At 50.7% G+C, this 27,332-nt stretch overlaps 1 protein-coding gene across 2 annotated transcripts in view; it reads left to right on the forward strand.

Annotated features, from left to right (window-relative positions):
* The window catches only part of KCNIP3 (potassium voltage-gated channel interacting protein 3), a 78,055-nt gene that overhangs the window by 43,647 nt on the left and 7,076 nt on the right, over positions 1-27,332 (forward strand). Inside the window, exons 1-4 of one of the 2 annotated variants that reach the window (XM_055539056.1) lie at positions 7,442-7,544; positions 23,306-23,430; positions 23,869-23,938; positions 24,202-24,272. In XM_055539056.1, coding sequence (XP_055395031.1) covers positions 7,442-7,544; positions 23,306-23,430; positions 23,869-23,938; positions 24,202-24,272 — 369 coding nt within the window. Of the gene's footprint in view, positions 1-7,441; positions 7,545-23,305; positions 23,431-23,868; positions 23,939-24,201; positions 24,273-27,332 lie in introns of those variants that run through there. The other variant, XM_055539055.1, reaches the window with a different exon arrangement.

Consider the following 27,332-nt stretch of genomic DNA (forward strand, 5'->3'; position numbering starts at 1 on the left):
TTGTATAGTTAAAAACACAGACGTATTCAAGCTCACCCATTTTCCTCCTTGGCCTCTGAGCCAAGGATGTGCAATAAATCCTTTTTCTGTAATAACAACAAAAGCTACAGCCCTCAAATGGGCAAAGGACACTGTTCTAAGTGTTTTACATGTACTTCTTTTACCCTCATACTCACTTGATATAGATATCACCATTCCCACTAATGGTTGCAGAAACTGAATCAAATTGAGGCTAAGTTACTTGCCTAAGATCACATGGCTAATAAGTGGAGAAGCCACGATTTGAACCCATGCAACCTGACTTTGAATTATGTTGCTGAAGATGACTCTTAAAGTCTGTTGGACAGCAAGGAGATCAAACCAGTCAATCCTAAAAGAAATCAACCCTGAACATTCATTGGAAGGACTGATGCTGAAGCTGAAGCTCCAGTACTTTGGCCACCTGATGTTGCAACTAAGACCCAGTCAAATAAATAAGCAAATAAACAAATAAAATATTTTTTTAAAAAAGAAGCCAATTCCTCTGCAAAACACTCATCGGGACCATCCACAGGGTGAGGGCTCAAGAAATACTTACATCATTGACTTATCTAAGCCCCACCCACGGAGAGGCCTATCAGTAGGGGCCGATGAGACACAATCTGAAACCTTTTTAAAACTCTGCATTGGAGGAAATTGATTCTCTTTATTTAATGTCTCTTTACTCAGCAGGCAGATGGGTAAGACCTTGGACCTTGGGCCTAGGTACTGTAAACAGAAGGTTTTTGTGCAGTGTTGCTTGTTTGTCTCAATACACTCCTTACCTTCTCCCTGTTTAGAGAGGGCCACTCACTGTCTTAAGGCTTCTGCAGCAGTCTCTGCTGCACTGGTGTTCTCACTCTTCTTGCTAGCAACTGGTTTAGGGATGGCATATGAAACAATTCCAGCCGATCAAACATGAGGGATTGTTCATGAGAAGTTTAACAGAAAAGTCTTCCCTGCTATAAGTAAGAGACATAGGAAGAGATGGTCCCTTAATATTTTCCAGGATATGTCAGGGTGTGATGTCTGGAACTAGGCATCCATCTTGTGATCATGAGGTCAGTCTGCTGTGGATAAGATAGACACTCTGTGGCTTGCAGTGTAGATAGATACAAGAAACCAGTACCTTTAAAGGTATTGCTGAATCTGAGCTGCCTGTCCCTGGAGCCAGCCTCCTACTGGACTTCCTGTGTGTGACATGATACAGTTCCTTGTGGTTTAAGCTAATGAATGAAGGTTTTCTATTACCTGTGGCCATGAATCTCTCCCATTTAATCTGCAGTTGGGCTGGGACAGAGATTATGTGAATCGGTTCTGTGCAGTCCCATGGGTCTGTTCGATTGGAGGGCTTGGGCACTGGAGTAAGGCACAGGGCACTGGACCTCTCTCCGTCGCTCCCTCCGTGGGCCTAAAGAAGCTCCTTCAGGCCCTTCACGTGTGTCTCAGGATGCTTTCACATCCGTCAGCTTGTCAGATGATCACAGCTCAGTGTGACAGGCAGGTAAATGTCATCAAGTGACCCCATTTTGCAAGAAGGAAAGGAAGGCTCGGAGAGGTGTAACGCCTTGGCCAAGTCTGCCAACAGGTCAGGGTTGCAAATAGGGACTTGGCCCTGGTTCACATGACCAGCCTCAGCTTAATGTAGAGACTAACAAGGGGGAGGAGGCCAGGAGAGTCCCCTCTGTAGACAAGACATGAAGCTGAGACTCAAAGAATGACTAGGGTGGGTGAAGAAGAGGAGGAGGAGGGAGGGCACTGCGGCTCAGGGAAGAGCCTGCACAAAGACCTGGGGATGGGAGAGTCCTGGCAGCTGCGGGCGTGGGTGGGGTCATGTGAGCCAAGGAGAGGTGGAGGAGCCTGACCTTATGGGTCTAGAGGGATAAGGTGGTGCTGAATTACAATCGCAGGCTCTGAGAACTTCCCTGGTGGTTCAGTGGTTAAGAATCTGCCTTCGCATGCAAGTTTGATCCCTGGCTGGGGCACTAAGATCCCCAGAAGGCTGTACACTGTGGCTAGGACCCTGTGCAGCCAAATAAATAAATACTTTTTTAAAAATCACAGGCTGTGGAGCTGACTGCTTGGGTTCAAATCCTAACACTGTGGTTTATCTGCTGTGTGCCCTTCAACAAAGCATCAACCACTCTCTGCTTTAATGTCTTCCTCTTGTCAAGAGATCGGAATCTGTGAGGAATGAGGGAGACGAGTTATACTGAAGTTCCTGGTAGTAGTAAGTGCTCAGAGATGCCAGCAGCTTTCATGGGGCTTATTAGGGACTTTGATCTTTGGTCTGTGAGTCTTCGAGAATTCATTCATCAGGAACATCTTGGTCGCGAGGGACAGCAACCCAGCTCACATCAGCTTAAGCAACAATAGGGAGATTTATTGGCTCCTCTAACTGGAAGAAATAGGTTTGGATGTGCCATCAGGGACAGCTGGATCCAGGCACACAACACTGTCAGCGGGACTCAGTCTCTTTCTCTCCGCCCTTTGCTCTGTTTGCTCATGAAGTGACTACATCCTCAGACTTGCTGTCCTCAGATGGCGGCAGGACGGCCAACTCTCTGTCATCGTACGAGAGAGAGCGTCCCTCCCGTCCCAGGGCCAGGCCCACGGAGGCCTGTCATCACCCTGGCCCCCATGTGGCGCCCGTCCCCGAGCCAGTCGCATGGTGGTGCAGCGGCATTCTGGAGTTGGAGAAGAATCATTGTTGATGGACCAGTCACGTCCCCAAACCTCTGAAATTGCCTGCCAGAAATCAGGGTGCTGCTACCAAATCAGAGGGAGGAATACAGAGCAGGCAGACACAACCAGGGTTGAGTCAGAGAGCCACTGGAGGTTTCAAGCAAGAGAAGGACCTGATGTTCACCTTGAGATGATCACTCTGGCTGCTGAACAGAGGCAGGAGGATAGAGTGGAGGAGGTGTAGCCCTGCTTGGAGGGCAGAGTCAGGAGTCCAGGAGAAAGGGACGATGGTGTGGCCAGGCTGGTGGCAACCAGGAGCAGAGATGGAGGAGAAAGAGGCACGGTGCCAGGGCTGAGTGACAGACTGGGCCGGAGTGGGGACAGGCAGAGCCCAGTCTAAGAGCCAGGGTTTGGGCCTGAGCAGCTGTGACAGGGAGCTTGAGGGGGGACTGGTTTGTGTGATCAGCTTTGGCTGCACTGCATTGCAGGAGCCCTGGGACATCACAGGGAGGAATCTTAGAGGCATCTCTTTGGCTGTGGAATTCCATTCCTGGGCATTCTCATCCGGCTGTTATGAAATATGAGAAGGATGACTAAATTGCATGATGCCCATTCTGCCCAATAGAATGCACTAGAACCAAGGAAGGCCTGCTCGCCAGAGAATTGGGACAGGAACAACTTGCTGGGCTGTCTGCAGGAAATGGGTCTCTTGAATAGCATGTGTCCATCCCAATCTCTCCCTTAAGAGTTGAAAGGCCTCTTGAAATCCTTGGGCAGCTAGGTGGTCAGGAACAGTAAGCAGGCAGCTCCCAGTGAACACTGGCCAAGCTGACAGGGTCTGAGCTCACAGGGGTGGGCGGGGCAGCTGGTGAGGAAAGAGGACCATGGATGACGTGGGAAGTGTCGGGGCTGATGGCCAGCACGCAGCACGGAAGGTGTTGCCCAGGCAGCAGAGGCCTTGGGGGTTTGAAGAACACAGGGTTCATGCAGGGGGTTAGTGCAGGGTTCCAGGGTGGCTTCCTGGTGGTAGAACTGGACCGGCATCAAAGATATTCCAGGCACCTGCTGTGCAGCACAAGGAACTCTGCTTAATGTCATGTGGCAGCCTGGATGGGAGGGGAGTTTGAGGGCGAAGGCATGCGTGTGTATGTGTGGCTGAGTCCCTTTGCTGTCCGGCGGAAACTTTCACAACATTGTCAATTGGCTACGCTCCAAATTAAAAGTTAAAAAAAATATTCCAGGCCAAAGGAAGACTATGACCTCAGGTGTGAGGTGCAAGCCTAGGTTTAAAGGGTACCCCACCCAGCCCCAAAGCAGCTGGGTCTCTGAAACATTCTAAATTAGACCAGTCCCTCTGGGGCCTCCTATACCACCTGTGAGGTCTCCAGTGAGGGTTCAGCCACCCCCACCCCTCGCCCGCCTTCCCCTGTCTCCTGAGGAAGAGCCAGCAGTCCCTGGAGTCCCTACCTCTGCGGGCCTGCCCTGCAGAGATTTCTCTGTTTGCACTCCTCCCCTGAGCCTGCCCCTCCCCTAAGGCAGAGAGCGGGTATCAGGGAGCACAGCCAACACCCAACTTGCTTCCTGCCCCCTGAGGCCTTTAGGGGGTGAGGAGGGGTGAATGAGTGCCAGGGCAAATGCCCCCCTGGGAGGGGAGCCAGAGACAGCTGGAAACGGCCAGGCTTAGCCTGGCCCTTCATGGGTGTGGCGAGGATGTATGGGACTTGGAGGGTTGTCTGCCAGCTCCCTGCTCCAGGTCCTGGGCAAGTGGGCTCTGAGAGTGCTGCTGGCACAGCCTCAGTGGGCCTGGGTAGGCCCCCAAGCTGGCAGGCCCCAGGCTAGTGAGCGAGCAGGGCAGTCAGCTTCCCATCCATTAGGCCCCTGGCCTGGGCTGCTAATGCCAAGCAAGCGGACATTCTCCTCTCAGCCCTGGTACCCACTTAGGCGTCGTTAATATTTTACGCTGCATAGCCAGGGATCGATGTCTGGTTTCTAGCTCGGTGTTTATGGGTAGTCACTGAAACTTTCATGGGGGAGGTGTTTGGGAGCACCAGGGGAAACTGAGGCAGGAAGCAGAGTAGGGGCAGCTCAGGAGGAACCCCCCTCACCCCGAGACGGCTTCCTTTGCTTGCTCTCTTCTCTGACCCCTGCCCTCCGTCTATCTTAGGTCTAGCACCCTGCTCGGAGAACATGGGCCATCAGAGCCTGCGACAGATGCCAGGCCTTGTATTATCCAATTCTTTACAGGCCCCTGTAGGGTCTGGACCATCACCACCACCACCCCTTTTATGAATGCATGTGAGAGTGCTTAGTCACTCAGTCAACTCTTTGCGACCCCATGGACTGTAGCCCGCCAGGCTCCTCTGTCCATGGAATTCTCCAGGCAAGAATATTGGAGTGGGTTGCCATTTCCTTCTCCAGGAGACCTTGCCCACCCAGGGACTGAACCCACATCTCCTACCTTGCAAGCGTTTTCTGTATTCTCTGAGCTACCACGGAAACCCCTTTTATGGATGAGGAATAGGCTTAGGGAGGTTTCATGCCACTGGGCTCTTAACCAGGCTATTGAGTGAGGACTGGCGAACTAGCTGGGAAAAAGGCTACACTTTGCTCAGCACTGAAGTGTGTAAATTAGATGGCAGGAGGCTTTTTAACCTTTCTAGACTACTCACAAGCAATTCGTGGGTTCCAACAGAACCACTTAGACCTCTTGCCTTTGGTCAGCGGAGACTCACCACATGCCCACTTAAGTGGAATTGAACGCTGCGGATTTACAGTTCTTTAAAAATATCTCCAATAACTCAGACTTTTACCCACCTGTGTTAAACAGTGACGTTGAACTGCACAGACAGAGAGAGACGCCAGGCCTTTCTCTGCTTCAGTTTCCACCAGAAGCAGTGCCCTGTCCTAGGACAACATCTGCTCTGGAATTCAGCAGGCCTGGGGGGCACTTGTATCCCCTTCCATAATCCACCCTCTAGGTCTCAGTTTTCTCACCTGTGAAGTGGGAGAAGAGGAATACCCACTGGGGGAGCCTTTAAGGATTACAAGTAAACCTAAAGGCTCGGCTCGCCTGCAGTTGCAGCACGGCCCTTCGCTGTGCACGCTGCGGTTTTCCGCCACGCCACACCCCTCTGCACCTAGGGCGCAGTACACGCTCAGTATTTGTTGAATGAAAGAGCGGGTAGCAGAGGCTCCATAAATGGGAGCCGCTATTGTTCAAGCCCTAGGTCCAAACAGGGCTCACTTTCACGGGCGTGGTCCGGGGCTGGATTTCCCCCTCCACTAAGAAACCAGAGAACAGGAGAACTTAGTGTTCACAGCAGCCCACCGTGGCCGCGCTCGGAGCTCTGGGCCGGTGAGTGCACCGCGCGCGCAGCGCCCGCCGGAGGGCAGCAGAGAGTCACGGCTTCGGCCCCCAAGTCCCGGAGTTTGGGGGCTAGGAGGATTCCGGGCTCCGCCCTGCCACGCCACCACCTCTCCCCTTTCTTTCACCTTCCTTTGAGCGGCTTTCCTTTCCTACTCTGTGTCCCCGGGCAGGAAGAAAGCGATCCACAAACGACTTAGCACTCCCTCGAACTGCCCGCGCGTAGCACTTGACATCCGCTCGGCTCTTTCCCACAGCCGGAAAGGCAGGCACCAGCCCCTCTTTGTGGACGAGGAGGAGTAGGCTGCAAGTCCTTGACTCGACCAAGGTCACGCAGCAAAGTCAAGACTTGAACTCAGCTTAGTAGACTCTAATGCCAAAGCCCAACTCCCTCCTAAAAAGCCTCGAGCGCATGAACTCGAGAACTTTGAGTACCAACTTTTCCATTTCTGCAGGGAAGCCAGACCAGGGCCAAGTTCAATCTCCGGCCGTGGATTGATGGTTGTGGGAAATACCCTGGGGAGAGAGGGCTTCCCGGATCCTCCGAAGGCCAGCTGTGTCCTGGCCCGCCGGGCGAAGAGCTGCGGTGGCCAGTCTCCGCGCCCCTCCATCGGGAGAGTGGAGCCCCGACTTCCCCCGGGGAGTGGCGCTGGTGCTCCCTTCCGGCCCCGGCCCCCTCCCCAGCCACACGGCCCCACCCTGCACGAGCGATTCTGTAAAACCGCGGACCGCTCGGTCACGCGGGGGCTGGCTGGGTAGCGCTGGCTCTGCGCCAGGCACCGTCTGCGGGCTGGCCCGTGCGGGGCGGGGCCATCTCCCTCCGCCCCTTCCCGGGCTGGCGCGCTCGGTGTGTGTGGGGGTGGTGGGAGGGGAGCCCGCAGGGGACTCCTCCCCTGGTGGTCGCCGCGCCTAGGCCAATGAGCGCGCGGGGAGCCGCGATGGAGGCTGGGGCGACCCGGAGCGCTGGGGACCCCCGCCGCCGCCGCCGCCGCCGCGCCCCCGTGCCCTGGAGCCCTTGGGGCTGGAGAGGGGCCGAAAGAGGCGCGGCGCCCGCTCCGGGCATGGAGGCGCCTCTGGCCAGAGCCCGCCACGCGAGCTGCGCTCCGCGCCGCCGCCGCGCCTCGAAGTTTGCCGGCTGACTCGGAAAGTTGCGCTCTGGCTCTGTCGCAGCTCCGCATCCGACCTCCCGGCCGGCCCCAGCTCGCCGCCGCCCTCCGCGGGGCCCGGGCCCCGCCGACGACTGCAGCCCCGCCTGCCGGGGGCATGTGAGCCGCGGTCTCCCCTAGAGGCCGGGCGGGCAGCACCGGCCCCGGTGCCTCCGGAGGCAGCGTGAGGGCGAGGGGCACGCCCCGGCCCCAGGCAGCACTGGCCGCCATGGGCATCCAGGGCATGGAGCTGTGCGCCATGGCCGTGGTGGTACTGCTGTTCATCGCCGTCCTCAAGCAGTTCGGCATCCTGGAGCCCATGTCCATGGAAGGTAACGCGTGGCCACCCGCCCCTTGGCGGCCCTGCGCCGGGGGCCGGCGGTCAGAGGGGAGAGAGCAGCACTTGCGCTCCGGGGTGCGGGTACCCAGGTCCACCCGGCGAGGAGCGGTCCTCGGGGACGCTGTGCTCCGCGGCCCTGCCCGTCTCGGCCACCGCCCCCTCCTGGCTCCCGAGAGCTGGTCTGGATCTAAGGGCGCATAGAGGGCTCAGACTGAAAAGCCCCAGAGCGGGTGCATCCGCGGTGTTCGAGATGGGTGTAAGCGAGATCCCGGGAGAAGCCTTGAGCTGGCATCCCCGGCTGTCCTAGGCCCGCTGGTCCGAGCCGCCCCCGGTGAGCTTGGCGCCCGGCGGTGGGAGGTGGCAGAGGGTGAAGATAGCAGGGACGACCCTCAGCCCAGGGCGTCTGACTGCAGCAACGAGTAACACAAAACCTCTGTCTCGTGATGAGGCCGGCCCTTCACCGGTAGCCCACATCCAGTCCCCTTTCCCCACGCAAGACTCAGGAATGGGTAACCAACCCTCAGGCGCCACTGTTTTTGTCCCAATAAATATTAACCGAGGAGACAGACAAACTCTTAAATCAAACACTGAAGGTGTCCCTGAGACCCCTGACACGTAGGTACCCTTAAGAGTTGCTTCCGGACGCAGTACCTCCCACCCACCTCTGGGCAGGTTAAGAGAGGAAGCCCCTCCAGGGCACATCCATTGTGAAGGGGGACCTTGACCCACCGGGGCTGTAACTTATCGTCTGTGTCCTGTCCCTCTGGACTGTGGGGAAGGGGCTGGCCGGTCTTCTTTCCGTCACCTGTGCGCCCCTGCGGTCCTCAGGGGAGGATGGGCATCCTGCCTGCCTCAGCACTCTGCTGACCTTGCCAGGCTCCAGCTCCTGGGACTAAAACCCAGAGGCTCAGGGAGGGGAGGAGCGAGAAACTGCCCTTGCCTCTGAACTGTCCAGCACACCGTTTGGCCTAGGGATGTGCCCCCCAATCCCCTGCAAAGGGCTGCTGAGGGCAGGACGGGGCCCCGGGGCCAGGAGGCCAGGCCCAGGTCTGACTTGTTGCCTGAAGCCCGTGGCCGTGTGCCGTTCAGAAGGCACTGAGCCGCATCACACCTTTCAAGGTGAGTTCAGGAGACCCCGAGAGAAGGGGCTTGCTGAAGGGGGTTCTCAGAGGCGCCATCTTGAACTTTACATTGTAGCTGGGGAAGATAGGCTTCCCTGGTGGCTCAGATGGTAAAGAATCTGCCTGCAATGCAGGGGACCCAGGTTCAGTCTCTGGGCCAGGAAGACCCCCTGGAGAAGGGAATGGCAACCCACTCCAGTATTCTTGCCTGGAGAATCCCATGGACAGAGGAGCCTGGTGGGCTACAATCCATGGAGTCAGAAAGAGTTGGAGCGACTGAGCGACTTTCCCTGGGAAGATAATTGCCCAAACTGGGCCTGCACTTGGCTGGATGGATACTGGCCCTGGCAAGGAGAGTCTGTGACAGCCACCTCCATGGGAAATACAGGCAGGTGTAGGGGGCATCTCACCCAGAGGTGCCCTCAGAGCCCATGCCTCCTGTGTGCACTACTGCACCCCCACCCCCCATCCTTTCCCCACCTGGAGTCCATCGTAGGCGGGAGGATTTGGTACTCGGGAATCTGAGGCCCCTACCTTACTCTTCCCCCATTTCCTGGGCCCTCCTGGGACCACCAGCCAGCCTCACTCTACTTGTTATTGACACTACACACTCTTCTTAGGGAGCCCATCACGCTTGTGGTTCTGGGAGCTTGAAGTTTACTTTTGCGATTTCTAAGAAGGGATTTGTTTACAAGGTGGATCGGACGTGCAGGAGCACAGGTGGTTTATTCGACTTGCTGAGAAGCCCACTTCCGGCTCTAATAAGTTTGTCTTTTCTGGTATACCTGTCCATTCATGCCCTCTGACTTCTGGGGTCTTGATGCAGTGGGAGGCGCATGGAGCCTCAGAGTCAGCCAGAGATCCCTGAGCTTGGATCTCCTATCACCCACACATACTGGCTTAACCTGGTTGAGCCTTGGCCTGACTATCTATAAAGTGGGGCCAATAATAATGCCTGCCCCATAGGACTGCAGCAGACTTTGAACTAGTTGAGTAAAGGCTTTGATGCCCTCAGGATCATTCTTGGTGTGTTGTAAATGCACAAACTTTGTGAACCATGGTTATCACCAGTAATTAGAGGATGATTACTCTTAATAGCAGAATTGAGTCACGGTTGAAAACATTCTCTCACTAAGATCAGCCGCCTCTTCCTGCATCAGAGGAAGGGAATTCTGAGTACCAGATGGTCCATGTTGATGGCAATGATGCCAGCTAAGTGCCTGGAAGGGCCCATTGGCCAGACAGTGTCTAAGGGACTGTCATGGGCTGTGAGGAGCCCAGGCACTTGGGCCCCAGCCTGGATGTGAGCTGGCACTGAGAGAAGAGGGCACCCCTCCAAGAAGACGTGCATTTGATTGGATGTTGTCTCTTGTCCTCTTTGAGCCTCCGTAGTTGTCATCTGTAAGAGATCAGAGTTATGGTGCCCCTGGGGATTGTTAGGAACTAATGGATTTGAGTTCTGGGGACACGGGCTTCTAGAAGAAGATGCAGAAGTTGAAAGACCTTCCTCTCTATCCTACCAGTCTCTGTCTCTAGGCAACTCCATTGGCAGGGAGTTCCAGCCTGGCTTGGCCACTAGCTTACTGGGTGACTTTGGTGCATCAAACCTTCTCAAGCCTCAGTCTCCCGGATTCCCAGGTTGCTCAGTGGTAAAGAACCTGCCTGCAGGGCAGGAGATGCGGCTTTGATCCTTGGGTCGGGAAGATCCCCTGGAGAAGGAAAACGCACTTCAGTATTCTTGCCTGGGAAATCCCATGGACAGAGGAGCCTGGCAGGCTACAGTCCATGGGGTCGCAAAGAGTCTGACATGGCTTAGCAACTAAGCAAACACAAGAAAATGAGGATACTAATAGAATATCTCCCCCTGTACACCTCCCAGGGGTGTGGTGAGCTGAGGCACTCTGAAAAAGTTCCCGACCGGACACAAATCTAAGCAATCTCATAAGTGTGGACACCCTGGTGAAAAGTGAGCCTGGACCGGTAAGCTGGTTGCTCATTGGTAAGGCTGGCCTGGCCCTGACACCAGACTGTCGTCCACATCTGTGGCCCAGGGCTTGACTTGGGCTGCTGCCTCTCTTATCTCAGCCCACATTTTCCAAGCTCTAACTAGTAGCTCTCCACTGAGAGCAGTTTTGCTCCTCAGTGGGTGTCTGGTGATGTCTCGAGGTGTTCTGGATTGCCACAATTGATGGGAAGGGTACCAGTGGCATCAAGTGGGTAGAGGCCAGGGATGCCGCTAAACATCACGCAGGCCCAGGCAGCCCCTCACCACAAAGAATGCTCAGGCCCAGGGACTTCCCCGGAGGTCCAGTGGCCAAGACTCCATGCTCCCAGTGCAGGGGGTGCGGGTTCAGACCCTGCTCAGGGAGCTGAGATCCCACATAGCAAGAAGTGTGGCCACAAAGTTAAAAAAAAAAAAAATGTTTTTTTAAAAAGAATGCTCAGACCCAAATGTCAGTGGTAAAGTTGAGAAAGCTTGTTCTAGAAAGAGCACTGGCCAGGGGCTAGGAGAGCTGCCTTTAGCTCTGATGTGGCTCCTGACCTGCTGACATTAACTTGGGGAAATCACCATTCCTGTCTGAGCCCCACTTCCTCGTCTGTAAGTGGGGAATGGGATTAGAAGCACCATCTGCCCCCTGGGAACTCCCCCTGGCCCTTCTGGATCCCTGCCCCTGGGGTTGTATTAGAATTTTCTAGATCCCTGTCCCCACTTACGGTGACCTCTCCAAAGGCTGCCAGCACTGTGTCCATACACTTGTGGCCCCAGGGTGTGCCCAGCACTGCCTGCCAAACAGCAGGTGTGGAGTCTGGGTAAATCATAGGCCATTTTCAGCCATACTTATGGGGCACCCATTGTATACCAGACCTGGAACACAAGATATGCAGGGTCTTGGCCCTCCCTGTAGGGTGGCCCTGGGAGACACCCTCGGAGGGGAGGTCCCTCTGGTTGGGGTGGGGGCAGAGCCGGTGGCTTGTGGGGGCCTGAGTACAGACAGGTAAGGAGAACAGAGTGGAGAGGAAGGATGGGGAGTGCCCACGTGGAGACAGCCTCCTCCAGGGTTTGGTCTGCCTGTTGGGAGAGCCAGTGTCTCCATGGTGCTTCCGACGTGTTCCGAGACTTGGGCTGGTTATATTCATTCACTGCAGGAATGCGCTGCAGCGCCAAGGGCAGGCTGATCAACCTCTGGGTTCAAGAGGGATTGGAACCATCAAGTGTGGACAGAGCAGCTTGGAGCTTAGCTGCAAAGGGCAGTGAAGCCACATACTGGCTGGCAGGGGAAGCATCATAGTGCAGAGCCTCAAGGGGGTGTAAGGGCAGCCAGGTGGGGGGAGTCATGCACAGGGCTGCCCCTCACCCAGTACCTTGTGACCTTAGCTCAAAAGACTGAAAACTCGGAGCTACCCTTCCCTCGCCCCTGCAGGCAGGTTTGGCGCAGAGAGGGCTGTGTTGAGTTGGGGACTCGGGACAGGGACTAAGGCTTTTACTCGGTGGGAAGAAAGCCTGGTCTGTAACCTGTCAGACCATGGTACGACTTTGCGTGCGTACTGTGTTGCTTCAGTCGTATCTGACTTTTTGCAACCCTATGGATTATAGCCTGCCAGACTCCTGTGTCCATGGGAGTCTCCAGGGAAGAAACTAGAGTGGGTTGCCACGCCCTCCTCCAGGAGATCTTCCTCACCCACGGATCGAACCCACATCTCTTACATCTCCTGCATTGTCAGCCAGGTTCTTTAGCACTAGCACAAACAACCATGGAATATTCAACCATAAAACAATTTTCTCTTAAAGCCTTATGCCTTTGACAAAATGCTTGTTTGATAAAGAGGTGAAATCCGTATTGCTGATGCCCTGGTTATCACGAATACCTGATGGAGAGGGGATGATCCCAGACTAGCCCTTGGAGAGGGAAGGGGAGGGCTGAGCACAAGGGAGACTGTAGAGGCAAGTTAGCTTCATGGTTTTGCCGAACAAGGCTACTCGGTGTGGTGAGGAAAGCGGTGCAGGTGGCTGTTTGGGCCCAGGACCGCCTTGCCCTGGTCCACTTGGAAGCCAGGGCCAGTGGCTTCTTCCTTCGTGACACCTCTCGCCAGTCCTTCCTCTCTGTGTCACTTTGTTGGACACCCGAGACCAGAGAGGCCATTCTGGAATGGAGATCAGACAAGCCCTTCCCACTCTTTGGCTCTTAGGTGGTTCTCATGCCCACATACCTCTTGGCATACCCTGGCCCCTGCCGGGGGTACCCTTTGACCCTGCTGTCATTGCACCTGACTCTTGGATTATCGCTTCTCTCTGATTCCTCACCCATCCCTGCCCAACAGGTGTAAGCAACAGGGAACGTTGCTTCAAGAGATAGGCCCAGCCTGGAGACATTAGAACTGACACCCAAGGGACTTCCCTGGTGGTCCAGTGGCTAAGACGTCTTGCTTCCCAATGCAGGGGCCCAGGTTTGACCCCTGGTCGGGGAGCTAGATCCCACGTGTCACGACTAGAGCATCCCACACGCTGCAGCTAAGACCTAGCGCAGCCAAATTAAAAAAAAGTTGACATCCCAGTCATGGGTTGTCATGGACCCACCCAAGAAAACAGCTGTGAGGGATCCGACCCAGCATGTGTTACAGGGCACCTCCCACACTGCGTGGGGGCCCTGTTCCAGACTGGGTGAGCTGTGAGCAGACAGGAGGGCCACCTGGCTTGTTCTCCTTGAGCTGCCATAACGTAGACTGTAGCCCTTCAGGCTCCTCTGTCCATGGGATTCTCCAGGCAAGAACACCGGAGTGAGTTGCCATGTCCTCCTCCAGGGGATCTTCCTGACCCAGGGATCAGTTCTGCGTCTCTTGCATTGCAGGTGCATTCTTTACCATCTGAGCCACCAGGGAAGCCCTATTAGAAAATCACAGACCAGGCTTTTAAACAACAGAAATGTATTTTCCCACAATTCTGGAGGCTGGAAGTCCCCAGCAAGGTGCCAGCAGAGTCGGTTGCTGATGAGGCCTCTCTTCTCACGTAGACGTTCACCTTCTTGCTGTGTCCTCACATGGCTTTTCCTTCCCTTCCTTTTGGAAAGGAAATCACTCTCGTCCTCTTATAAGGTCACCAAATCCTTTGGATTAGGACCCCACCTTTATTAGGATTTCATTTAACCTTCAGTTCAGTTCAGTCGCTCAGTCATGTCTGACTCTTTGCAACCCCATGAACTGCAGCACACCAAGGCTCTCTGTCCACCACCAACTCCCACAGTCCACCCAAACCCATGTCCATCGAGTCGGTGATGCCATCCAACCATCTCATCCTCTGTTGTCCCCTTCTTCTCCTGTCCTCAATCTTTCCCAGCATCAGGGTCTTTTCAAAGGAGTCAGCTGTTCGCATCAGGTGGCCAAAGTATTGGAGTTTCAGCTTCAACATCAGTCCTTCCAGTGAACACCCAGAATTTATCTCCTTTAGGATGAACTGGTTGGATCTCCTTGCAGTCCAAGGGACTCTCAAGAGTCTTCTCCAACACCACAGTTCAAAAGCATCAATTCTTCGGCGCTCAGCTTTCTTTATAGTCTGACTCGCCCATCCATACATGACCACTGGAAAAACCATAGCCTTGACTAAACGGACCTTTGTTGACAAAATAATGTCTCTGCTTTTTAATATGCTGTCTAGGTTGGTCATAAATTTTCTTCCAAGGAGTAAGCGTCTTTTAATTTCATGGCTGCAGTCACCATCTGCAGTGATTTTGAAGCCCACTGTTTCCACTGTTTCCCCATCTATTTGCCATGAAGTGATGGGACTGAATGCCATGATCTTAGTTTTCTGAATGTTGAGCTTTAAGCCAACTTTTTCACTCTCCTCTTTCATGTTCATCAAGAGGCTTTTTCTGCCATAAGGGTGGTGTCATCTGCATATCTGAGGTTATTGATATTTCTCCCCGCAATCTTGATTCCATCTTGTGCTTCATCCAGTCCAGCGTTTCTCATGATGTACTCTGCATATAAGTTAAATAAGCAGGGTGACAATATACAGCCTTGAAGTACTCCTTTTCCTATTTGGAACCAGTCTGTTGTTCCATGTCCAGTTCTAACTGTTGCTTCCTGACCTGCATACAGGTTTCTCAAGAGGCAGATCAGGTGATCTGGTATACCCACCTCCTTCAGAATTTTCCAGAGTTTATTGTGATCCACACAGTCAAAGGCTTTGGCATAGTCAGTAAAGCAGAAATGGATGTTTTTCTGGAACTCTCTTGCGTTTTCAATGATCCAGTGAATGTTGGCAATTTGATCTCTGGTTCCTCTGCCTTTTCTAAAACCAGCTTGAACATCTGGAAGTTCACGTTTCACATATTGCTGAAGCCTGGCTTGGAGAATTTTGAGCATTACTTTACTAGCCTGTGAGATGAGTGCAGCTGTGCGGTAGTTTGAACATTCTTTGTCATTGCCTTTCTTTGGGATTGGAATGAAAACTGACCTTTTCCAGTCCTGTGGCCACTGCTGAGTTTTCCAAATTTGCTGGCATATTGAGTGCAATACTTTCACAGCATCATCTTTTAGGATTTGAAATAGCTCAACTGGAATTCCATCGCATCCACTAGCTTTGTTCGTAGTGATGCTTTCTAAGGCCCACTTGACCTCACATTCCAGGATGTCTGGCTCTAGGTGAGGGTCAGTGATCACACCATCGTGATTATCTGGGTTGTGAAGATCTTTTTTGTACAGTTCTTCTGTGTATTCTTGCCACTTCTTAATATCTTCTGCTTCTGTTAGGTCCATACCATTTCTGTCCTTTATTGTGCCCATCTTTGCATGAAATGTTCCCTTGGTATCTCTAATTTTCTTTAAGAGATCGATAGTGTTTCCCATTCTGTTCTTTTCCTCTATTTCTTTGCATTCATCACTGAGGAAGGCTTTCTTATGTCTCCTTGCTATTCTTTGGAACTCTGCATTCAAATGGGTGTATCTTTCCTTTTCTCCTTGGCTTTTCACTTCTCTTCTTTTCATAGCTATTTATAAGGCCTCCTCTGACAGCCATTTTGCTTTTTTGCATTTCTTTTCTTTTTTTTTTTTTTTTTTTGGCATTTAACCTTAATTACTTCCTAAAGACCGTATCACACTGGGGATTAGGGCTTCAACATGTGAGTTGTAGGTGGAGGGGGAAGTGCTTTCCTGGTGGCTCATTGATAAAGAATCCACCTGCCAGTGCAGGAGATGCCGGTTCAATCCCTGGTCAGGGGAGGATCCCACAGGCCTAGGAGCAACGAAGTTCATGCACCACAACCACTGAGCCTGTGCCTTAAAGCCCAGGAACTGCAACTATTGAACCCGTGGGCTGTGACTGCTGAAGCCTGCACACCCCAACTGGAGAGTAGCCCCCCTTGCCCCAGCTTCATTGCTGCTGAGAGGAACAGCATAGAAGACCCAGCACAGCCAAAAATTAAAAAGATTTTTTTTAAATTGGGCTTCCACAATGGCTTAGCAGTAAAGAATCTGCCTGCCAACGCAGGGAACATGGGAGACTGGGATTTGATCCTGGGTTGGGAAGATCCCCTGAAGTAGAAATAGCAGCCCACAGTGTTCTTGCCTGGAAAATCTAATGGACAAGGGAGCCTGCAGGGCTGCAGTCCATGGGGTTGCAAAGGGTCAGACACGCATGCATGCAATAATAGTGCAATTGAAACAAAACCAAAACATATGAGTTGTGGAAAGAGACAAAATTCTGTCCATCACACCAGTAAACAGAGAAATATGTATATGCCAGAAAGTCATGGCCAAATGAAGAAAGGAAAACAGAGACGAGGGAAGACAGGAATGGCGGGGCGCATGACACCCTGGAGGAGGTAACAGTCAAGCAGAGGAAAGCAGGAAGTGTGGATTCTGAGGAAGAGCATTCAAGCCAGAGGACAGCAACAGAGTGCGCCTGGTGGGTTTGAGCGGCTAGAGGGGCAGCATGGCTGAATCCAGGGAGTGGTGAAGGGAGGGACCCAGAAGATGAGGTCAGAGTTGGGGGGCAGGGAGCACAGTTATTGGCCATTTACGGACTTCTGTGTTTATACTCAGAGCCTGGGGGAGGCTGTTGCACAGAGAGGGACCTGAGGATAATGTTTTCAGCAGCTTCCTCCAGCCCTATTTGTAAAATAGACCAGCAGGATGCAGGGCAGAAGCCGGAAGGCAAGGCAGAAGAGATGATTTACGGGGGAGGACCAGTGGAGGTGGGAGGGGGGCTCAGAGGCGGGTGCAGGTTGAGGGGAGCGCTGGCAGGGTTTACATGGGAGCTGAGGGCTGGGAGGAAGGTCTGTGCCCAGGCTTTTGGTGAGAGCAGCCACAGGGTGGAGTTGCCATCAACTGAGCTGGGGAAGGCTGTGGGTGGAGTGGGTTTGCAGGGGGAGATTAGGAGCTCAGTTTGGGTTTGGTCCATCTAAGGACCTCCTGGATTTCCACTTGCAGGTGGTAAGCAGGCAGGTGAGTCCAGAGCTCAGGAAGAAGTTAGCCCACATTTCCTGACTGAGGCTTGACTCTGTAAGGAACCTGCTGATTTTGCAGGTTCATTGGGTGTAACTTTTTCTTTCTAATCGTTCTCAGATGTGTTTTTCATACTCATGATTCTGAACACCAATGTGCATGTTTATTAGCTTTTCCTGTTTCCTTATCTGTCGATTTCCTGTGTATATCCTTTAACCATTTCTCCTGGGATTGCTGTGCTTATTTTCCAAGTCACCAACAGTTCATCCCGACCAAAGGTGTTTGCTCTCTCTCTCTCCCCTCTCTTGCTCTGGGGACTCTAATTACTTTTAAATATTTTAATTAACCTGTACTAAATGCATTATGGGCTTCCCCAATGACTTGGCGGGTAAAGAATCCATCTGCAATGCAGAAGACCCAGGAGACTCAGGTTCAATCCTTCAGTCAGGAATACTCCCCAGAGGAGGGCACGGCAACCCCCTCCAGTATTCTTGCCTGTAAAATCCCATGGACAGAGGAACCTGGTGGGCTACAGTCCATGGAGTCACAAAGAGTTGAGCACAACTGAGCTACCAAGAACGTTAACATAACACATTAAACGCATATGTAAGGATGGATATATATATATAAACGTGGAGTCCTAACTACTGGACCAGGAGGGAATTCCCCTTGGTTTTGAATTTTATACCAAAAAACAAAATAGAATCATGGTCTCCTAGGACTGTTTTTTCAGCTACACTGTTTCTAAGACTTACCCACACTGCTCTGTGTTATAGGTCATTCATTTTTCACTGCAGTGTAACCTTTCCTCCGGTGGGGGCACAATCTATTTATCTGCTCTGTTGTCCATGGACATTTGGTTGATTCAGGCTGTCGTTACTGTGGAGTGCTCCAGGGACCCCTGGGCAATGGTTTTCTCTGGCATGTGTACCCCAGGGAGGATTACTGTGCCCTAAGGTTTGCTGTGTGTGCTCAGCCATGTCCGACTCTGCGATCCCATGAACTGTAGCCCGCCTGGCTCATCTGCCCAGGGGATTCTCCAGGCAAGAATACTGGAGTGGGTTGCCTTTTCTAAGGTATGCAGATGTGAAAATCCAAGTGGTTTTCCACAGTGGTTGTACCAATGTACACAGTCACCAGCATGTTTAAAAATGACCATTGATCTATGTCCTCTCCTGTGACCCTCATTTCATTATTCTTGTTTCTTGTCAGTCAGAAGGTGTGGACTTCTCATCGTAATTCGCATTTCCTGTTTGTTGAGGAGGTTGTGCTGTCTTCCTGTCCTTATTCATGTCTCTGGTCTCCTTTTCCAACGTTTATCAATTCTAGACCTTCTTATTCCATCAGCTGTAAATATTGCCTGCTGTCTCCTCCCACTGTGTCGAGCATCCCTCGCCGTCATGGTGCCCTTTGTTGAGCAGAAGTCCTTTGATGTCATGGAGTTCATCAATTTTCGTCCTTTCTGGTTTGAAGTTTTAAGAAATCTTCCCCCACCTTTAGGTTGGCAAGATACTGTTTTACATTTTATTTTTATTTATTGTAAAGTTTTATTTATGTTTGGCTGCACTAGAAGGCTGCTGCAGCTACTTTCTTGCTGGAAGCGGGCTTCTCTAGTTGCAGCAAGCAAGGGCCACTCTCTAGTTGCAACTTGCGGGCTCTAGAACTTTGGCTCCAGAGTTGTGGCACACAAGCTTAGTTGCTCCGGGGCATGTGGTATGTGGGATCTTCCCAGACCAGGGATCAGACACATGTCCCCTGCGTTGGCAGGCAGATTCTTAACCACTGGGTCACCAGGAAAGCCCTACATTTTATTTGAACTCTAGAGCTCACTGTTCACGTGTTATCTTTAGTTAATCTGGAGCTCGCTTTTGCACATGGTATTTATTTTCTTTATGATTTATTTTCTTTATATGATGAGTCAGTTTTCCTGACACCGTCTATTTTACTAAACAACTGGCCTTTCCCCAAAGCTTCTGGGAAGGTCCCGCTACACCTCAGCTCTTTCTGAGCTCTCTGGTCTGTTTTTAGTGTGTCTGTCTATTCTTGTACCAAGCACACAATTTTTATTACGTGATTATAAATGTTTTAGTATATAATAGGGAAAACTCTCTCTTTACTCTTCCTTTCTAGATTCTTGCTGCTGCTGCTAAGTTGCTTCAGTCGTGTCCGACTCTGTGCGACCCCATAGACGGCAGCCCACCAGGCTTATGGATTTTTAAATTCTATATTATACATTTCAGAGTAAATTTATCAAAGTCCTCAAAAATCCAACTGGATTTTTATTGAGATGGTGTTGAATTTATAATTTATCGCAGGAGAAATAACATCTTTATAATGTTATTATAATCATATCTAAGATGGAATGTCTTATTTATTCAGATTATCTTTCTTTATAGAGGTTCTTTGAGTTTTGGTTAATACTTAGATACATTTTAGTTTTTATTTCTATTATGAATGTTATTTTTATTGTATTTTCTAGGTGGTTATTACTGGTGTAGAAGATTGCTATTGATTTTCATAAATTAATCTCACATCTGGCAGCATATACTGAACTCTCATGTATATTGATTCTTTTGGTCCCTGTAGGGACCATGTCATCTATAAATAGTGTTAATTTTATCTTATAATTCCCAACTCTTACACTGTTTGGGGGTTTGTTTGTTTGTTTGTTTGTTTCCTTTTTCAAAATTTCCTTAGAGTATTGGCCAGACATCAATTAGTGGTAACTGTGGCCAACGTTGGCTTGTCCTAAATCTTAAAGAGAATGTTTGTGAGCCTTTGCCATTAAACCTAATATTTTCTGTAAAGAAATATTTGTTTTACAAATATAAGCCACATCAAGTTTACAAAGTTCCCTTATAAAGTTCCTAGTTTGCTAAGAGTTTTTGCTTGTTTATTTTAATTATAAATAGATGTGGATGTTTATCAAATGCTTTTTCTGTATTAGGATTTTCATATGATTTTCTCTCCTTACACTCTTATAGATAAAACCTTTTTAATCCTGGCGTACTTTTTTCTTTTTTTAATTCAGTTGGATTAAGTTACCTAATGTGCTTTAAGATTTTGCATCTATGTTCAAAAGTGAAATGGGCACATAATTTTCTTTTTGTTCATTTGTTTGTTTTTCCAGCTGTATTAAACTATAATTAACACCTAACATTGTGTAAGCTTATGTAAAGATCACCCACAATAAAGTTAACTGATGCATCCATCACCTCAGATAATTACCATTTTTTTGTTATTGTGGTGGTGAGAACATTGGAGATCTGCTTCCCAGTGGTTAAGAATCCACCTTGCAATGCAGGGGACACAGGTTTGATCCCTGGTCAGGGAACTGAGATCCCACATGCCTTTCGGAACAACTGAATCTATGCATTGCAACTACTGAAGCCCACGAGCTCTGGAGCCCACACCAAAACTAAGACTGAATGCCGCCAATAATTAATTAATTACTTAATTTTAAAAATAATTTTAAAAGATCTACCCCTTAGCAGTTTTCAAGGGTACAGTATTGCTGCCTGTAGTCACCGTACTGTAGCTTAGATCCCCCAGAACTTATTCGTCTTATACTTGGAAGCTGGTACCCTTTGACCAACATCTCACCACCCCCTACCCTCTGTTTCCTGGCAACCACCAGCCTACTCTCAGTTCCTGTGAGTATGGCTTTTTTAGGTTCCACATATAACTGAGATCGTACAGTATTCGTCTTTCTAGACGTCTTCGCTTAGCGTAATGTCCTCAAAGTTCATCCGTGTAGTCACTATGCTTTCCATTCTCGTGTTGTCCTTGTACGACTGAGGAGTCAAGATGACTGTACTGATCCCTGGATTAGCGATATGGAGATCACTGGTGATCTAAGAAAAGAAGTCTGCTTGGAGTGGCGGGGCACAGGCCCCAGAGGAGTAAGATCAAGGGAGACTAAGAGGAGAGGAAGTGAAGACGGTGAGTTAAAGGAGAGAAAAGAGCAACAGCTTGAGAGGAAAGTAGGGTCAGGGGAGTTTTGTTTTCTGTATTTTCAGTGAAAGAACCCGCCTGCCAGTGCAGGAGACATAAGAGACACGGGCTCAGTCCCTGGGTTGGGAAGACCCCCTGGAGGAGGGCAAGGCAACCACTCCAGTATTCTTGACTGGGGAATCCCATGGACAGAGGAGCCTGGTGGGCTGTAGTCACACGACTGAAGTCACTTAGCACATGATTCTTACTGGCGTGCAGTGGTGTTTCATCATGGCTCTAATTTGTATTTCTTTAATTAAATACGGTGTTAAACATCTTTCTCATGCTTATTTGCCATCTGTATATCCTCTATGGTGAAGTGTTTGATCAGGTTTTTTTTTTTTACCCATTTATTAATATTAATTTGAGTTGTACTTTTTCTTACTGATAAATTTTGAGAGTTCTTTATATATTCTGAACATCCTTTGTTAGAAGTTCAATGTGCAGATCTGTAGTTTCCCTTTCTATTTAACAATGTCTCTTACAGAGCAAAACTTTTCTTATTAAGAAGTTCAGTTTTTCAGTGTTTTCTAAGTCATTCTGTTGGTGCCATGCCTAAGAACTCTTCACCTAAATCCAGGCCATAAAGACTTTCTCCTATTTTTTTCTAAAAGTTTTATAGTTTTACATCTGACTTTTAAATCTGTGCTCCATTTTGAGTTAATTTTTGTATAAGAAATAAGGTTTAGATCAAAGTTCATTTTTTGAGTACATGGATGTCCAAATTTTTCTAGCACCATTCGTTGAAAAAAATTAAACTTTTTCCATTGAATTGCTTTTGCACATTTGTGGAAAATCCTCTCAGTCATATTTATGTGGATGTGTTTCTGGGTTCTCTGTTTTGCTCCACTGATCTGTGTCTGTCTTTTCTCCAACACCACACATTCTTGATTATAGTTGTATAATGTCTTGAAATCAGATGGACTGATTTCTACCACTTTTTTCTTTTATCTAATCTATTTGTTTTGCTTTTCCACATAAGTTTTAGAATCAGTGTGTCTATATCTACAAAAAAAATTGTCCTGGGATTTTTACTGGAATTATGTTAAATCTGTAAATCATTTTGAAGATAATTGATGTCTTTAGTGTGTCTCATTACCTGTTTAAATCTTCTGTGATTTCTTTTATCCGCATTTTGTAGTTTTCAATATACAGATTATGTGCATGTTTTGTTAGATTGTTTCACCTATTTATTTTTACATTTTATATTATTTTTATTGTTTATTATCATTTTATATTTCATTATTTGTATTTTCTAATATTTTAATCTATTTTCCCTACTTCACTTATGAGATGGGTGATTGTAATTAATATAGCAAGTTTTTTAGAATTTTGGTTTCCAATGGTACATTGTTGATCAATAGAAATGTAACTGATTTTTTTTAATATGGACCATTTTTTGAAATTATGTGTTTATTTGTTTTTGGCTACACTGGGTCTCTGTTGCTGCATACAGGTTCTCTATAGAACGGTGATTGATTTTTGTATTGACTTGGTATCCTGTGACCTTGCTAAGCTCCTTTATTAGAGGATTTTTTGTATGTTCTTTGAAACTATCTACATGGAGAATTATGCCATCTGTAATAGAGATAGTTTGGGTTTCTTCTTTCTAATCCGTGTCTATGTGACCCTGCTGTCCATTTTGATGTGTTGTGATTAAATAAAAGATCTGGTCCCTACCCTACAGACAGAGAACTTGAAATTTTACTTTCTACTCAAATGTGAATTAAGCCCATACACGAAATGCAGCCAAGCAGCAGTGTGATGAGCCAAGAGGGGTGCCCTTCCCATTCCTGGGGGAAATCTGGGAGGGCTGCATGGAGGAGGTGGTCCAGGAATTGGGTCTTAAAGGTCAAGGTGCCCTGTAACTTGTCTCTGTTTCCTTTCCACCTCCCCTTGTTTAGTGTGTTTCCAGTACAAGACTCACCCCCATCCCACCATATGGCTGAGAGGGTGGGCATGCTCCAGGTGAGCCCAGCAGGGAGGGCCCATTGTGTGTGAGGAGGAGGGCAGCAGAGAGACCAGGAGGCACAACTGAGAGTGCTGTTGAGTGGCAACCGGTCCATTTGTGCAGTGCACAGCACTGGTAGTCACACAAGGAGAGTCTCCCCACTCCTTATGTCCACCCAGAGCCGGGCACCCGCGCTGGAAAGAGGGGCCGGGGCCACATGTCCCACCTCCTGGGTCTGTTTCCCCCCAGACGGCAGTGACAGTGAGCTGGAGCTGTCCGCAGCGCGCCACCAGCCAGAGGGGCTGGACCAGCTGCAGGCACAGACCAAGTTCACCAAGAAGGAGCTGCAGAGCCTCTACAGGGGCTTCAAGAACGTGAGTGCCCCCCATCCCCCACCCCCAGGCTTGGCCCTGACCCCCCGGCTCTCCTTTGCTGGCTCCAGGGTGCTGGCACAACTTCTGGAAATTCCCCATGGCACAGTGCGTACCCCAGGGTCTTTATGGGGCTCATGTTCTGTGGGACAGCTGTCTGGGGGGAGGGCCAGGGCCCTTCCCTTATGAGTGTCTCAGCACTGGTGCAGTGGAGGACCATGGGGACAGACCAACCTAGCACTAGGGTCCTGCCACCCCCTCCCGCCTACCCCTCCCATGCTGCCCACTACACTGGGCTTTCCCCTGCCTGGGGCTGGGGGAGCCCAGCAGTGCCTTGTGCAGCAGGCATTGGCCAGAGGGAAGAGAGAGGCCAGGCCCCCTGGAGTCGGGGTGCAGGGCAGGGTGGCTGGGGTCACTGAGAGGAGTCCCTTCCTACTGCAGGAGTGCCCCACAGGCCTGGTGGACGAAGACACGTTCAAACTCATTTACTCACAGTTCTTCCCTCAGGGAGGTGAGTCCAAGGTCCACGATTCCTCCCGAAGTCCCCACTTCCCTGTGGCCGCCCTCCCGAGTGTGGGCTTCCCTTTTATAAGGAGAGGCCCCTCAGCCCCCCACATCCTCCCCACCATTCCTTGCCTGGTGCTGCCTCCACCCAGTAGGAAGGGCGGACTCCAGCCTGGGACGCGGTGGGCATGCCCAGTGGAGCAGCATGGGGTTGGGACCTGGGCGGCCGGGCGGCCTGGACACTCCCAGCCTTGCCCTTGGTCTCCCTAGATGCCACCACCTACGCACACTTCCTCTTCAACGCCTTCGACGCCGATGGGAATGGGGCCATCCGCTTTGAGGTAGGTCCCTGTCAACCGCTCCCGCATCCCTGGCTCCTGCATCTCCCAGACGCGGTACCACCCCCTCGGGGCCATCCAGAGGCTCAGACGTGACCCTGGTGTCAGCGGCCCAGCGTGTCACCCAGGGAACACATGGACTCCGTGGGGCTGGCCCTGGGCCTGATTGAAGTCAGGGTAATTCGAGTTTGCTGTCTGGCCATCCTATTCCCAGCCTTTCCTTCAAGCCCTGCCAAGCCAAGGTGCACTGAGGTGGTAATGATCCAATGGAAATTAGTATTTGAAAAAGGGAGCAAGGTTTAACTAGAGGTCTGTGCCCAGAATTTACCCTTTTGCCCCCAAACAGGCAGAGCATCCCCTCCTGAACAGGCTTGGGGGTCATCCCAGTCACAGTGCGAGCCAGCCTCGTGCTCCCCACCACTGGAAAAGCAGCCGCCTGCCCCCAGGAGGGCCCTGCCTGGGCTCTGAGCAGGCAGCACGTGGGCCCCACTGACACCCGGCCACACAGCATCAGTTGAGAGAGGCCCCAACCGCGGAGCCCAGGCCCCTAAAAATAGCTGCAGGCAAAAAGCTGAAACCTCTTTGGAGAGGAAAACCTTGCTGAGAGCCAGGCTTAATCAATAACCACCCAGCTCGGCTTCCAAGGCCAAGGGCAGCTGACTGGAAAGTGAGAGAGAAAGCCCCTGGACCAGCCGGGGTAATAACCCGAGATTCCGCTCAGCTTCCCTTTATGCTCGCATCCAGCCCGGCTCACTGACATCAGGCCCGGGCGGGGCGGCCCAAGGGCATCGCCAGCTCTGTGCCCACAGGGGCCCCACCCTCCCTGGACCACGCCTGTAGTGTGCCTGTGAGCTCACAGTGTTTTCGGCTTTTCTGTTTTCAGTTCTGCCTGCACATGGTAAAATTATAGTCGGTCCAAAGGAGTCAACAGGGAGCGTTCACTGTTCTCCCTGGTCCCACCCCAGCCTCCACCATGACCAGGTTCTTGCGTGTCCTGTGAGAGGCACCTGAGGCTCCTGGGAGTGAAGTGCCAGAAGCAGCTGTGTGGCCCACCCAAGCAGGGCTTTGATGAGGGTGTCTCTTGTTCAGGAGTCGGATGACCAGACCGCTTAGCGAGGCCCTGGCACAGTACCAGCTGTCAGGAAGGCCTCTGTCAAGCTCCTGTGGTCCCTGCTCTCGCTGTGGTCCCTTGGATGTGGTCGATGGTGTATCTTTGTTGGGGGTGCCGGTGCTGATCCCTTTCTGCTAGGCACCGTCTCAGAAGGTTGTGCATCTCTGGCATGAAATTAATTCCTCAGGTTCCTTCCAGGGAAGTTTGTTTACCTTGAGGACCGTCTTCCTTGTTCACCTGCAGGACCTTGATATCATAGCTCTGCTCTAGGAAGCCTTTTTGGGGTCTACCTCTCAGGGACCTTCCACTGGGCAGGGCCTAATCCTGGGTGCACCACAGTGGGGACCCCTGTGGTCAGGAAGAATCTGGAGGGGGTGGGGTGGGGGGACACTCAGCCCACCTCGCTGCCTCAGACCAAACCTCTCAACGTGCCCTTAAAACCGAAAGTCAGGGGGCTTCCTTGGTGGTCCAGTGGTTAAGACTCCAGTTTCCAATGCAGGAGACGTGGGTTCGATCCCTGGTCAAGAAACTAAGATCTCACTTGCTGTGGGGCAACTAAGACCCAATGCAGCCAAAAATAAAAATAAATATATGAATATTTTAAAACAAAACAAAGAAACCAGAAAGTCAGATCTGCTAATTAATATTTACAACGATTCAAATCCTTTTATATATTCTTGAGATAAGACACATGTTAACTAGAATTTATTGATATGGTAGCTATGGCAAACCTAGACAGCATCTCAAAAAGCAGAGACATCACTTTGTGGACAAAGGTCTGTATAGTCAAAGCTATGGTTTTTCCGGTAGTCATGTGCAGATGTGAGAGTTGGACCATAAAGAAGACTGAGCGCTGAAGAATTGATGCTTTGGAACTGTGGTGCTGGAGAAGACTCTTGAGAGTCCCTTGGACTGCAAGGAGATCAAACCAGTCAATCCTAAAGGAAATCAACCCCAAATATTCATTGGAAGGACTGATGCTGAAGCTGAAGCTCCAATCCTTCGGCCACCTGATGCAAAGAGCTGACTCATTGGAAAAGACCCTGATGCTGAGAAAAATTGAGGGCACGAGGAAAAGGGGGCGACAGAGGATTAGATGGTTGGATGGCATCACCAACTCAATGGACATGGGTTTGAGCAATATCCAGGAGGTAGTGAAGGACGGGAAAGCCTGGCGTGTTGCAGCTCTTGGGATTGAAAAGAGTCGAACATGACTTAGAGACTGAACAACAGAGTTGACTTCTTTTGCACTGGGAAAATGAACTGATGTTTGAAATGGTTTTAAAAATTTTTTTAATTAAAAGAACACTCTGGAAAGTACTAAATACCTGTAACTTATAAACACCAACTTTTGATGTAGCAAGTATACCTCAATCTTATGTGTGCTTAGTGGGATTATATGGATTTTTTTGGCTGTGCTGGGTCTTCACTGCTGCGCAGACTTCTCTCTAGTTGTGGCAAGCAGGGGCTACTCTGTAACTGCAGTCCTTAGGTTTCTTATCGCAGAGGCTTCACTTGTTTCAGAGCACGGGCTCTAGGCTCCTGGGCTTCAGTAGTGGTTGCAAATGGGCTCAGTAGTTGCGGTTCCTGCTCTAGCGCAGGTTCAGGAGTTGCGGTTCCTGGGCTCTAGATCGCGGGCTCAGGAGTTGCGGTTCCTGGGCTCTAGATCGCGGGCTCAGGAGTTGCGGTTCCTGGGCTCTAGAGCGCGGGATCAGGAGTTCCGGTTCCTGGGATCTAGAGCGCGGGCTCAGGAGTTGTAGGGCACGGGCTTAGCTGCTCATTGGCCTGTGGGATCTTCCTGGACCAGGGGTTGAACCCGCGTCTCCCGCCCTGGCAGGTGGATTCTTTATCACTGAGCTACCAAGGAAGCCCAGATTTCTTATCTTTTGTTAAAATATGTATACTCAGTGGACCAAAATAATATCAAAGTATGTATATGTTACTTAAATATA

The sequence above is a fragment of the Bubalus kerabau genome, chromosome 11 (genome assembly GCF_029407905.1).
Source record: "Bubalus kerabau isolate K-KA32 ecotype Philippines breed swamp buffalo chromosome 11, PCC_UOA_SB_1v2, whole genome shotgun sequence".
Taxonomy (NCBI): Eukaryota; Metazoa; Chordata; class Mammalia; order Artiodactyla; family Bovidae; genus Bubalus; species Bubalus kerabau.